Source organism: Pristiophorus japonicus, chromosome 7, assembly GCF_044704955.1.
Source record: "Pristiophorus japonicus isolate sPriJap1 chromosome 7, sPriJap1.hap1, whole genome shotgun sequence".
Taxonomy (NCBI): domain Eukaryota; kingdom Metazoa; phylum Chordata; class Chondrichthyes; family Pristiophoridae; genus Pristiophorus; species Pristiophorus japonicus.
The window spans coordinates 175382239-175395508 of NC_091983.1; the positions used below are offsets into that span (position 1 = coordinate 175382239).

Sequence of the window (13270 nt, forward strand, 5' to 3'; positions counted from 1 at the left end):
TTTGCTGAGTTTCCAACCCTATATCCTCCTGATTGTTGACCTTCCCTTACAAAGACAGCCTAATTTTATTTCTGCAACACTGCCTACCTCTACCCTTACCTCAGCCCATCTGCCCCTGAAATTTTCATCTAAGCCTTTCTCACCTCCAGACCTGACTCTTTCAATTCTCGATTGGCCACCCACCATCCACCATGCTGTGTAAATTTTAGCTCATCCAAAACTCTGCTGTTCATACCCTATCCTGCACCAAATCTCACTCACCAATCACTCCTGTCCTTGCTGTCTTACATTGGCTTCTGATCTCCCAACACCTCCATTTTAATATTCTCATCCTCTGAATCTCTTCATAGTCTTGCCTTTCCCTTTATCTGTAGCCTCCTCCAGTCCTACAATACCACCCTCTCCCCGTTTCCTCTGACTGTCTTTTTGTGCAACCCCCTCCCTTTCTCCCACTGTCATGTATGTAACCACAATGTAACGCCACTGTATTACTGTATACACTCAACCTAGATGCACACCTTGACCACAAGGGGTGAACTTGTGGGAGACACTCCTTACCTGATCACACAGGTATAAAAAGGGAGGTCCCACGCAGGGTCATCGTCTTTGGAGTCCTGTGAATAAAGAGTTACGGTCACAGAGTGACCTTGTCCCCAGAATGTGCCTCGTGTGGTTTCATACTGTGGAGTAAGGACTTTACATTGACGAAGAGAAACGGGAATTTACGACCCACGAGAATGGCCACTGGTAGCACAGAGGAACGGTACTGTGTTGGGGAAGACTGGGACGATTTTGTCGAGAGGCTTCAGCAAAGCTTCGTTACGAAAGAATGGCTGGGGGATGCAACGGCCGACAAGTGAAGGGCTCATCTTTTGACCAGCTGCGGACCAAAGACTTACGCGCTCATGAAGGAGTTACTAACACCCGAAAAGCCGGTGGACAAAACCTTTGAAGAACTTAGCAAATTGATCGGGGAGCACCTCAAACCGGCGAGTAGCATACATATGGCCCGACACAGATTCTACACCCACCGGCGCCGTGAAGGACAGAGCATACCGGACTTCGTAGCGGACCTCTTCGCCATGGCTGGCAGGCGGTAAGCTGTTCACCAAGTTGGATCTCACTTCAGCCTATATGACCCAGGAACTGGCCGACGAATCTAAACCACTGACCACCATCACCATGCACAAGGGACTGTTCGTTTATAACAGGTGCCCATTTGGCATTCGATCAACGGCTGCGATTTTTCAACGAAACATGGAAAGCCTGTTTAAATCCATTCCTGGAACGATCGTATTCCAGGACAACATCCTCATCACTGGTCGAGACACCGAGGAGCACCTCCACAACCTGGAGGAGGTGCTACACCGACTGGACCGTGTCGGCCTGCGACTCAAGAAGTCTAAATGTGTGTTCTTAGCTCCTGAGGTTGAGTTTCTGGGTAGGAGGGTTGCTGCAGATGGGATTTGGCCCACCGAATCCAAAACAGACGCGATTTGACGAGCACCCAGGCCCTGCAACATATCGGAGTTGCGTTCATTCCTGGGACTCTTAAACTATTTCGTGAACTTTCTGCTGAACTTGAGCACGTTGTTGGAGCCGCTACACGTGCTCCTGCGTAAGGGTTGCGATTGGCTTTGGGGCACTGTCAGGAACGGGCTTTTGATCGGGCGCGAAACCTACTTTGTTCAAACAAGTTGTTGACCCTGTACGACCACTGTAAAAAAATTGGTTCTGACGTGATTTATCGTCCTATGGGGTTGGATGCGTGTTGCAGCAGGGCAATGCTGAGGGTCAACTACAACCTGTGGCTTATGCCTCCAGGTCGCGCGCTCAAGCAGAACAGGGATTTGGGATGGTCGGGAAGGAAGCGCTTGCATGTGTCTATGGTGTAAAAAAAATGCATCAGTATCTCTTTGGTAGGAAGTTTGAATTAGAGACGGTCCACAAGCCATTAACATCCCTGTTGTCAGACAGCAAGGCCATCAATGTAAACGCATCAGCTCACATACAGCGATGGGCTCTCACGCTGGCTGCTTATGACTACTCCATCCAGCACCGGCCCGGCACTGAAAATTGTGCTGACGCGCTCAGCAGGCTTCCACTGGCCACCACTGAGGGCGCAGCGGAGCAAAGCGCTGAGATGGTCATGGCTGTTGATGTCTTTGACAGCGCAGGCTCCTCCATCACAGCCCACCAAATCAAAATCTGGACAAACAGAAATCCCCTCCTATCCCTGATTAAGAAATGTGTCCTGACTGGGGATTGGGCGCCCGCACACGGAGCATGCCCTGAGGAGGTCAGACCATTCCACAGACGGATGGATGAGCTCTCCATCAAAGCCGACTGCCTACTATGGGGCAGCTGGGTAGTTATGCCCCAGAAGGGCAGGGAGGCATTCATCAGGGAACTCCACAGCGAGCACCCAGGCATTGTGCTGATGAAGGCCATTGCCTGGTCACACGTTTGGTGGCCTGGAATTGATTCAGACCTGGAACATTGTTCGCAGGTGCACGACGTGTGCCCAGCTGGGTAATGCCCCCAGGGAGGCCCCGCTCAGCCCGTGGCCCTGGCCCACCAGGCCATGGTCACACAGTCATGTTGACTACGCGGACCCGTTCATGGGAAAGATGTTCCTTATTGTGGTATATGCGTACTCGAAATGGATCGAGTGCATCATTCTGAATTCATGCACGTCATCCACCACCGTAGAAAGCCTACGTGCGATCTTTGCAACCCATGGCTTGCCGGACGCCCTGTTTAGTGATAATGGCCCAGGTTTCACAAGCTACGAATTCCGAGAGTTTATGTCGTGCAATGGCATCAACCACGTCAGGACTGCGCCGTTCAAGCCAGCCTCCAATGGCCAGGCGGAACGTGCGGTCCAAATCATTAAGCAATGTATGCTCAGGATTCAAGGACCCTCCCTACAATGCCGCCTATCGCATCTCCTGGTGGCCTATAGATCCCGACCGCACTTGCTCACGGGGGTCCCGCCCGCAGAGCTACTAATGAAACGAACACTCAAAACTCGGTTGTCCCTCATTCACCCAGTCCTGACCGACATAGTTGAGGGCAAGCGCAAGCCACAAAACGAGTACCATGACTGTAATTCGAGGGGGAGATGTATAGAAATAAATTATCCTGTATTCGTCCTCAATCACGCTATGGGGCCCAAATGGCTTGAGGGCACTGTAATTGACAAAGAGGGGAAAATAGGGTCATCGTGGTAAAACTCAACAATGGTCAGATATGCCGTAAGCATCTGGACCAAGTAAAATAAAGGTTCAGCATCGACACGGAGGAATCTGAAGAAGACCATTAGATGGAGCTCACGTCACCGCCAGTGAACGAGCAACAAGAGCAATCAGGAGAATGCACAGTCCCTGCGGTCAGCCCGGACAGGCCGGAATCACCACAGGTGACAGAGACTCATGTCAGTGCTCAACAACCAGAGCCCCAACTGCGGCGCTCCACGAGGGAGCGTAGACCACCTGAAAGGCTAAACCTATAATCCCAATAAGACTTTTGGGGGGAGGTGACGTCATGTATGTAACCACAATATAACACCACTGTATTACTGTATGCACTCAACCTAGATGCACACCTTGACCACAAGGGGTGAACTTGTGGGAGACACTCCTTACCTGATCTCTCAGGTATAAAAAGGGAGGTCCCACGCAGGGTCATCGTCTTTGGAGTCCTGTGCATAAAGAGTTAAGGTCACAGAGTGACCTTGTCCCCAGAATGTGCCTCGTGTGGTTTCATACTGTAGAGTAAGGACTTTACACCCACCATGACAGTCATGCCTTCAGCTGCTTAGGGCTCACATTCTAGCATTCCCTCCCTAACTACCTCTCCACCACCCCCTGCTCCTTTAAAACCCATCTCTTTGATCAAGCTTTTGGCCACCCCTTCAAATCTCCCTTTCTTGGGCTCTGCATTCATTTCTTTAACTATGTTTCTGTGAGCTCCTTGGAATGTTTTTCTGCATCAAATACACTATATAAATACATGTTGTTGAACTAGAGGTGTGCAGTTTCTGTTTTTGTATGTATAGTGTTCTTAGCAGTACAACCTAAAACCTAATTTACCTTCCCAATGCCTTGTCACACTGCTTGTGGACCTTTTATTACTTATCAGCTATGCCTCCCAGGTCCCTCTGCTCTTGCGTAACCTTTAGCTAGTACCCCAGCATTGTATTCACATGTCTGGAGTTTCCACGACCCAAATGCATAATACTGAAATTGTCCCCATTAATGTACCAATGCTGCACACTGGTTCATTCCTCTAACTTAGTAGAAAGTCATAAGAAGGCATTTATTGTAGATTGAATATTCATCAATATAACTAATTTTTGTGTATTTTGAACTGAGCTGAGAAATGATAGCTCTTTAAATGGAATGTGATTGTATCAATTTCATTCATGGCATATATAATACTCAGCTTCTCGAGGCTGAGGAAAAAATTGTGGCAAGCATTCTATATAGTGGAAGTTCTATTCTATATAGTAGAAAAGGCAAAATTAAATCAGTACAAAGCAAAATTTCCCCTAAAATGAATAAAAGTGTATGTACTTCCTTGAAAAACGTATACTGTCTAGAGGATAGCTTCAATCTGAACATTGGTGATTGCTATTCAAAAGCATGTCATTGAACTAGAATCGTATTAGGGGCAAGATTAGATGGTAGTTCTTTTAAATGTCAGAAACTGATTATAATGATAATTCGTATGCAGGCAGATAACATTGATTCTATATTCAATTCAAATGCTATTATAGCTATAGATGTGATCATTACAAGCTGTTGAATTATTAGTTGTTCTTCATTACCATCACAATATTACTGGTGTGGCACTGAGGATTATTAGTTTTCTGTATGTATTTTATCCAAGGTCCTGCCAATCTCGCACTTGATCAGGTTTCTATGAAATGTGAGAGTGGCCTGGTGGTCAGCAGTCTATTTTTTAACTCTTCTCGCAATCTGACGGAAACTGATTGGACACTGCTTCCCTCAGCAGCAGAGGTGAAATTGGGGACTAAGCACAAACCTTTATCCAGTCACTCATTGGAACATAAATTAGTACACTGTACCACCCCATGGATTTTGAATATTACAAATAATACGTGTTATGGCAAATTTCTTACAGACACCAGAGCATCATGATACGGAGACTCTGGAATGGACGGATCGTCCGAGACGAGAGAAGGAACTACAAGAACGTGAGCAAGAATATGAAGAAAAGGTCAAACGAGAACACGAACAGCACAGGTTGGAGTTAAAAGCACAGAAGCTGAGAGAAAGTAAGAGTATAAAAGTTATTTTATTGATGCTCTCACAGCAAAATAAATGGAGGAGACACGTAATATTTAGCTAGTGACCAGCATTCAATAAAAACATTATTGTATATTGGTTTCCTGTTTTCTGCTAACTCTCTCATCTATAATTTTAGAATTTAATTCACAGTATCCCTAGTAAAACACCACCATAATGTTGCAATAGATGACGTCTCTCAAACTCAACGAGTAATCCTGTTTTTCCAGCTGCTTAATCTGCTCCTTTCCCAATGTTGTCTATTAACTTCTGTGAATCATCTTTTCCATTCCTCCTCTGTGTTGATGATGCAGTTGCTAGCTCTCATAAAGAAAAGGCTTAGGTTTTTAGCTCACTTTTCTTCTCTAACTCTAATCCTGATTATACTTGTAAAGAACCTCCTGCATTGTACATTAATTCTATTGTACCATTATGGCCGATATTATGTTTTTATCCCTGCCCGATTGATTGTATCATCTATTCTTTGATCCCAGTGGTATTCCACCATAATCCTTCAAATACGCACTTCTAAATTCATCCCTGTGCTGTGCCATTTCTTCGGTATTTCAGTCCACGCTATCTTTCTTTCTTAGAAATTTGTTCATGATCACCCTATTATTAAGAAAGGTAATCCAATCTTGCCTTTCAAACTACCTATTTGTTCTTAAACTATTATTGAAAAATAAGTATTTTTGTTACTTCTATATTTGGTAAAGTTCAAGGAAGGTGCAACTGGCCCTCAAATTATCCATTGTCTTGAAATTTCTGACAATGCATATTTGACTATGGTTTTCAGCATGGCTATTCCACTAATGATAATATGTCTAATTGTACCTCTCGAGCTTTGTTCTTTTACATTTTCATGGATCATCTTACATTGTGTTGGACATCTCCAAAGCCTTAGACATTGTCTGGCTCGGTGCATTTCTAAACAGGTTACCATATGATCTCTTGGCAATATCATGTTCAAGGCTATCCTGTTTCCTCTTGCATTGTTCTGTCTATGCTTTAGCTAATGTCTCATCCTTTGATTCTTTCTATGTTAACTAGGATTTTCCAGGGCTCTGTCCCCTCTTCCACTCAGTTTCTTCTCATCAGTGATCACTTCCATTCATCAGCAGATTTACTCTTTTGTTGATAATTCCACTCTACTTCATTCAGATCACTGGTCACACAACCTCCAGTCACCTCTTTAATTTTGTAGCCAAACAGTAGAATACAAGCCAGAGAAAGTCATAATCAAACTGCATAATTCTCTGATCAGATCATACCTTGGTTACTGGGACCAGTTCTGATCATGAACACATAAAGGAGACACAGGCATTGGAGACCGCGCAGAGGAGAACCTGGTGCCTGACCCCTAGTGTTCAAGATCTAAGCTACATTGAAAGACTGGAGAAACTTGGGCTTTTCAGTCTTGAAAGGAGGTATAGTACCTGAGAGATGATTTTATAGTAATATCCAAGGTCGTAAACAGTATAGAAATTTACAGCGCAGAAGGAGGTCATTTCGGCCCATCGCGTCCACGCCGGCCAACAAAGAGCCGCACGGCCCTTGGTCAGCAGCCCTAAAGGTCACATATAAACCTATGATCAATGACGGAAAGGCAAAGAGCACCCAGCCCAATCAGTCAGCCTCACACAACTGTGATACCCCTTATACTGAAACATTCTACACTCCACCCCCAACCGGAGCATGTGATCTCTTGGGAGAGGCAAAAACCAGATAAAAACCCAGGCCAATTTAGGGAGAAAAAACCTGGGAAAATTCCTCTCCGACCCATCCATGCGATCGAAACTAGTCCAGGAGATTACCCTGGCAGTATTCGATTCCCTGCAGTACTTACCATTATATCTGTGCCGTCCAACAAAGGTCATCCAGTCTAATCCCAATTACCACCTAGGTCCGTAACCCTGCAGGTTACAGCACTTTAAGTTCCCATCCAACCATCTCTTAAAAGTGGTGAGGGTTTCTGCATCCACCATTCTTCCAGGCAGCGAGTTCCAGATCCCCACAACCCTCTGCGTAAAGAAGCCCCCCCTCAAATCCCCTCTTAACCTTCCACCAACCACCTTAAAACTATGCCCCCTCGTAATAAATCCCTCCACCAATGGAAATAGACCCTTACTATTCACTATGTCCAGGCCCCTCAATATTTTCTACACATCAATGAGGTGTCTCAACCTCCTCTGTTCCAATGAGAACAAACCCAGCCTATCCAATCTGTCCTCATAACTAAGATTCTCCATTCCAGGCAGCATCCTAGTAAATCTCCTCTGCAGCCTCTCTAGTGCAATCACGTTCTTCCTATAATATGGCAACCAGAACTGCACGCAGTATTCCAACTGTGGCCGAACCAAAGTATTATACAATTTAAGCATAACCTCCCTGCTCTTATAGAAACACAGAAACATAGAAAATAGGTGCAGGAGTAGGCCATTCGGCCCTTCGAGCCTGCACTGCCATTCAATAACATCATGGCTGATCATTCCTTCAGTACCCCTTTCCTGCTTTCTCTCCATACCCCTTGATCCCCGTAAGGGCCATATCTAACTCCCTCTTGAATATATCCAATGAACTGGCATCAACAACTCTCTGCGGCAGGGAATTCCACAGGTCAACAACTCTGAGTGAAGAAGTTTCTCCTCGTCTCAATCCTAAATGGCCTACCCCTTATCCTAAAACTATGTCCCTGGTTCTGGACTTCCCCAACATCGAGAACATTCTACCCGCATCTAACCTGTCCAGTCACGTCAGCATCTTATATGTTTCTATGAGATCCCCTCTCATCCTTCTAAACGCCAGTGAATAAAGGCCCAGTTGATCCAGTCTCTCCTCATATGACAGCCCAGCCATCCCTGGAATCAGTCTGGTGAATTTTCGCTGCACTCCTTCAATAGCAAGAACGTCCTTCCTCAGATTAGGAGACCAAAACTGAACACAATATTCCAGGTGAGGCCTCACTAAGGCCCTGTACAACTGCAGTAAGACCTCCCTGCTCCTATATTCAAATCCCCTAGCTATGAAGGCCAACATACCATTTGCCTTCTTCACCACCTGCTGTACCTGTGTGCCCACTTTCAGTGACTGATGAACCATGACAAGCAGGACTCGTTGCACCTCCCCTTTTCCTAGTCTGCCGCCATTCATATAATATTCTGCCTTCGTGTTTTTGCCCCCAAAATGGATAACCTCACATTTATCCACATTATACTGCATCTGCCATGTATTTTCCCATTCACCTAATCTGTCCAAGTCACCCTGCAGCCTCTTAGCGTCCTCCTCACAGCTCACACCGCCACTCAGTTTAGTGTCATCTGCAAACTTGGAGATATTACACTCAATTCCTTCATCCAAATCATTAATGTATATTGTAAAGAGCAGGGGTCCCATCACTAAGCCCTGCGGCACCCGACTAGTAACTGCCTGCCATTCTGAAAAGGACCCGTTTATCCCGACTCTCTGCCTCATGTCTGCCAACCAGTTCTCTATCCATGTCAGTACATTACCCTCAATACCATGCGCTTTGATTTTGTACATCAATCTCTTGTGCGGGACCTTGTCAAAAGCCTTTTGAAAGTCCAAGTACACCACATCAACTGGTTCTCCCTTGTCCACTCTACTTGTTACATCCTCAAAAAATTCCAGAAGATTCATCAAGCATGATTTCCCTTTCATAAATCCATGCTGACTCGGTCCGATCCTGTCACTGCTTTCCAAATGGGCTGCTATTTCATCTTTAATAATTGATTCCAACATTTTCCCCACTACTGATGTCAGGCTAACCAGTCGACAATTACCCGCTTTCTCTCTCCCTCCTGTTTTAAAAAGTGCCGTTACATTAGCTACCCTCCAGTCCATAGGAACTGATCCAGAGTCGATAGATCGTTGGAAAATGATCACCAATGCATCCACTATTTCTAGGGCCACTTCCTTAAGTATTCTGGGATGCAGACTATCAGGACCCGGGGATTTATCGGCCTTTAATCCCATCAATTTCCCTAACACAATTTCCCGCCTAATAAGAATATCTTTCAGTTCCTCATTCTCACTAGACCCACTGTCCCCTAGTACATTCGGAAGGTTATTTGTATCTTCCTTTGTGAAGACAGAACTAAAGTATTGGTTCAATTGGTCTGCCATTTCTTTGTTCCCCATTATGAATTCACCTGAATCCGACTGCAAGAGACCTACGTTTGTCTTTACTAATCTTTTTGTGTTCACATATTTATAGAAGCTTTTGCAGTCAGTTTTTATGTTCCCTGCAAGCTTCCTCTCGTACTCTATTTTCCCCTTCTTAATTAAACCCTTAGTCCTCCTCTGTTGAATTTTAAATTTCTCCCAGTCCTCAGGTTTGTTGCTTTTTCTAGCCAATTTATATGCCTCTTCCTTGGTTTTAACACTATCCTTAATTTCCCTTGTTAGCCATGATTGAGCCACCTTCCCAGTTTTATTTTTACTCCAGACAGGGATGTACAATTGCTGAAGTTCATCCATGTGATCTTTAAATGTTTGCCATTGCTTATCCACCGTCAACCCTTTAAGTATCCTCTGCCAGTCTATTCTAGCCAATTCACACCTCATACCGTCGAAGTTACCTTTACTTAAGTTCAGGACCCTAGTTTCCGAATTAACTGTGTCACTCTCCATCTTAATAAAGAATTCTACCATATTATGGTCACTTTTCCCCAAGGGGCCTCGCACAACAAGATTGCTAATTAGCCCCTTCTCATTACACATCACCCAGTCTAGGATGGCCAGCTCCCTGGTTGGTTCCTCGACATATTGGTCTAGAAAACCATCCCTAATACACTTCAGGAAATCCTCCTCCACCGCATTGCTACTAGTTAGGTTAGCCCAATCTATATGTAGATTAAAGTCGCCCATGATTACTGCTGTACCTTTATTGCACACATCCCTTATTTCTTGTTTGATGCTGTCCCCAATCTCACTACTACTATTTGGTGGTCTGTACACAACTCCCACTAGCGTTTTCTGCCCTTTGGAATTCCGCAGCTCCACCCATTCCGATTCCACATCATCCAGGCTAATGTCCTTCCTTACAATTGCATTGATTTCTTCTTTAACCAGCAACGCCACCCCACCGCCTTTTCCTTTCTGTCTATCCTTCCTAAATGCTGAATACCCTTGGATGTTGAATTCCCAGCCTTGGTCACCCTGGAGCCATGTCTCCGTGATGCCAATCACATCAATGTCTGTTCTATGTCTATTATATTCTATGTCTCGGCCAATAAGGGCAAGAATTCTGTATGCCTTCTTAACCACCTTATCCACCTGGCCTGCTACTTTCAGGGATCTGTGGACAAGCACTCCAAGGTCCCTTTGTTCATCTACACTAAGTGGCCTACTACTTAATGTGTATACCCTTTCCTTATTAGCCCTTCCAAAGTACATCACCTCACACTTCTCTGAATTAAATTCCGTTTGCCACTGTTCTGCCCTGCTGACCAGTAGATTGATATCCTCCTGCAACTCATGACTTTCCCCTTCATTATCAACTCACAGCCAATTTTAGTGTAATCTGCAAACTTCTTAATCATACTCCCTATATTCAAATCTAAATCGTTGATATATACCACAAAAAGCAAGGGACCCAGTACTGAGTCCTGTGGAACCCCACTGGAAACATCCTTCCAGTCACAAAAACATCCATCAATCATTACCCTTTGCTTCCTACCTCCGAGCCAATTTTGGATCCAACTTGCCACTTTGTCCTGGATCCCATGGGCTTTAACCTTCATGACCAGTCTATCATGTAGGACCTTATCAAAAGCTTTGCATGAAGTCCATATACATTACATCGTACGCACTACCCTCATCAACTCTCTTGGTTACCTTCTCAAAAAATTCAATCAGGTTAGTCAAACATGATCTTCCCTTAACAAATCCGCGCTGACTGTCCCTAATTAATCCTTGCCTTTCCAAATGTAGATTTATCCTGTCTTTCAGGATTTTTTCCAATAATTTTCCCACCTCTGACCTTAGGCTGACAGGTCTGTAATTACTCGGCCTATCCCTTTCTTCCTTTTTAAACAAAGGTACTACATTAGCAGTCCTCCAATCCTCCAGCACCATGCCCAGATCCAAAGAGGACTGGAAAATGATGGTCAAGGCCTCTGCTATATCCTCTTTTACTTCGCTCAACAGCCTGGGATGCATTTCATCCGGGCCTGGGAACTTATCTACTTTCAAAGCTGCTAAACCCCTTAATACTTCCTCTCACTATATTTATTTCATCCAGAATATCACACTCCTCCTCGATAGCAATATCTGCATTGCCCCTTTCCTTTGTGAAAACAGATGCAAAGTATTCGTTAAGAACCTTACCAACATCTTCCGCCTCCACACAAAGATTTCCCTCATGGTCTCTAATAAGCCCTACCCTTTCTTTAGTTACCCTCTTATTCTCAATATATTTATAGAACATCTTATGTAAAGGTAAATCTGTAAAATTAAATTGTGAGAGTAGGAACATGGTTAAAACTAGTAAAGGATACATTTGGGACTAATGGTAAGTTCTTCACACAAAGAGCGTTCAATACATGGAATGGATTTCCAGATAGAGTAGCAGAGATGAGAACCCTGGTATCATTTAAGAACTAATTGGATGCTGCATTGGGGGATTTTATGTTCTTTCTGATTGGATAAACTCAGATATACCAAATTTCCTTCCTCATCCATAGCTAAGATCTTGCAGAATGGTGCTTGAATCTCTACAACTTGATCTTCTCCTTGCCCTTTGAGATAGTGAGTGTAGTTCCTTTCAGTTCTTCAAAGTCATACAAGTTCATGCTTCTTGTAACTGTAAACAACAACGAGCACCTCTCTTTATTTGGCTCCACCTATAGTTCTCATTTTGAAGTAAGGAATTGCATTTATATAGTACCTTATCACGTTCTCAGGACATTCCAAAACACTTTACACCCATTGGTTTACTTTTGAAGTGTCGTCACTATTATTCTGTAAACGAATGTAGCAGCCAATTTGTGAGCAGAAAGATCCCACAAACAACAAATGAATAATCGTTTATTTTTTTTAGGGCTGTTGATTCAGGGAAGAATGTTGGCCAGGGCAATAACAACTTGCATTTATATAATGCCTTTAACAAAGTAGAACATCCCAAGGCGCTTCACAGGTACACTGGTTGAACTCCATGCTCCTGATCAAATAGTGGTACGTGGTCCTTTACATCCCCGTAGGCTGACTTTTATCTTGGCCCTTCATCTTGGTTTCATTCATTAAAAAAAAATAATTTGATCAGAAAATGCAATGATCTGAATGCAGTCTGTGGATTTTGCATTTCTTGTTGGTTTATTCCTATTATTGTTTTATTTGACATGTGCAACCTACATAATACCTGCATGCTCATAATCTTGTTAAATTACAGTGACAAATAGCATTATACTTTTTGTGACTCCTTGTCTAAATCATTATTTTCACTAGACAAAAACGTTCACACCTGAAAATAATTCATGTGGTTGATGGTTAAACTTCAGCCTTCTTGAGCTTTGTGGTGCCAAACTGAAGAGTTTGCTTTTTTTTCTCCCTGGTCAGGAATGGAAGTCTTTCCACTTACATTTTTTTTTGAAAATATCATAAAATAACCAACCTGTTGGGGACTAATATTTCAGTGTGTTTTTTTTCTTAAGTATATAGCAATAAAAAACAATATAAAAACTGCATCCAGCTGCAATTTCTTTTTGCTTAAATAAAAATTGGTTGGAGGGGGAGAGCAGTGTCACCATCTTAAGACCATTGCTGACATGTTTTTAAAAAACTTTCCCCATAATAAAAATTACAATTATTCATATTCTTTTACAGGAGGCCGTTGCTCTGCACCAGCCATTTATCTGGGCTGTCACTTATGCTGCTATCCTAAATTTAAAAATGGTGATTAAATTCAAATCTGCTTGCACAATCGTGTTGCAAAATATACA

The 13270-nt window shown here is 43.7% G+C and overlaps 1 protein-coding gene across 3 annotated transcripts in view; it reads left to right on the top strand.

Moving 5' to 3' along the window:
* The window catches only part of lca5 (lebercilin LCA5), a 171803-nt gene that overhangs the window by 106774 nt on the left and 51759 nt on the right, over positions 1-13270 (top strand). For all 3 annotated transcript variants that reach the window (XM_070885585.1, XM_070885583.1, XM_070885582.1), the window contains exon 7: positions 5149-5302. In XM_070885585.1, the coding sequence (XP_070741686.1) occupies positions 5149-5302 (154 nt within the window). The remainder of the gene's footprint in view (positions 1-5148; positions 5303-13270) is intronic.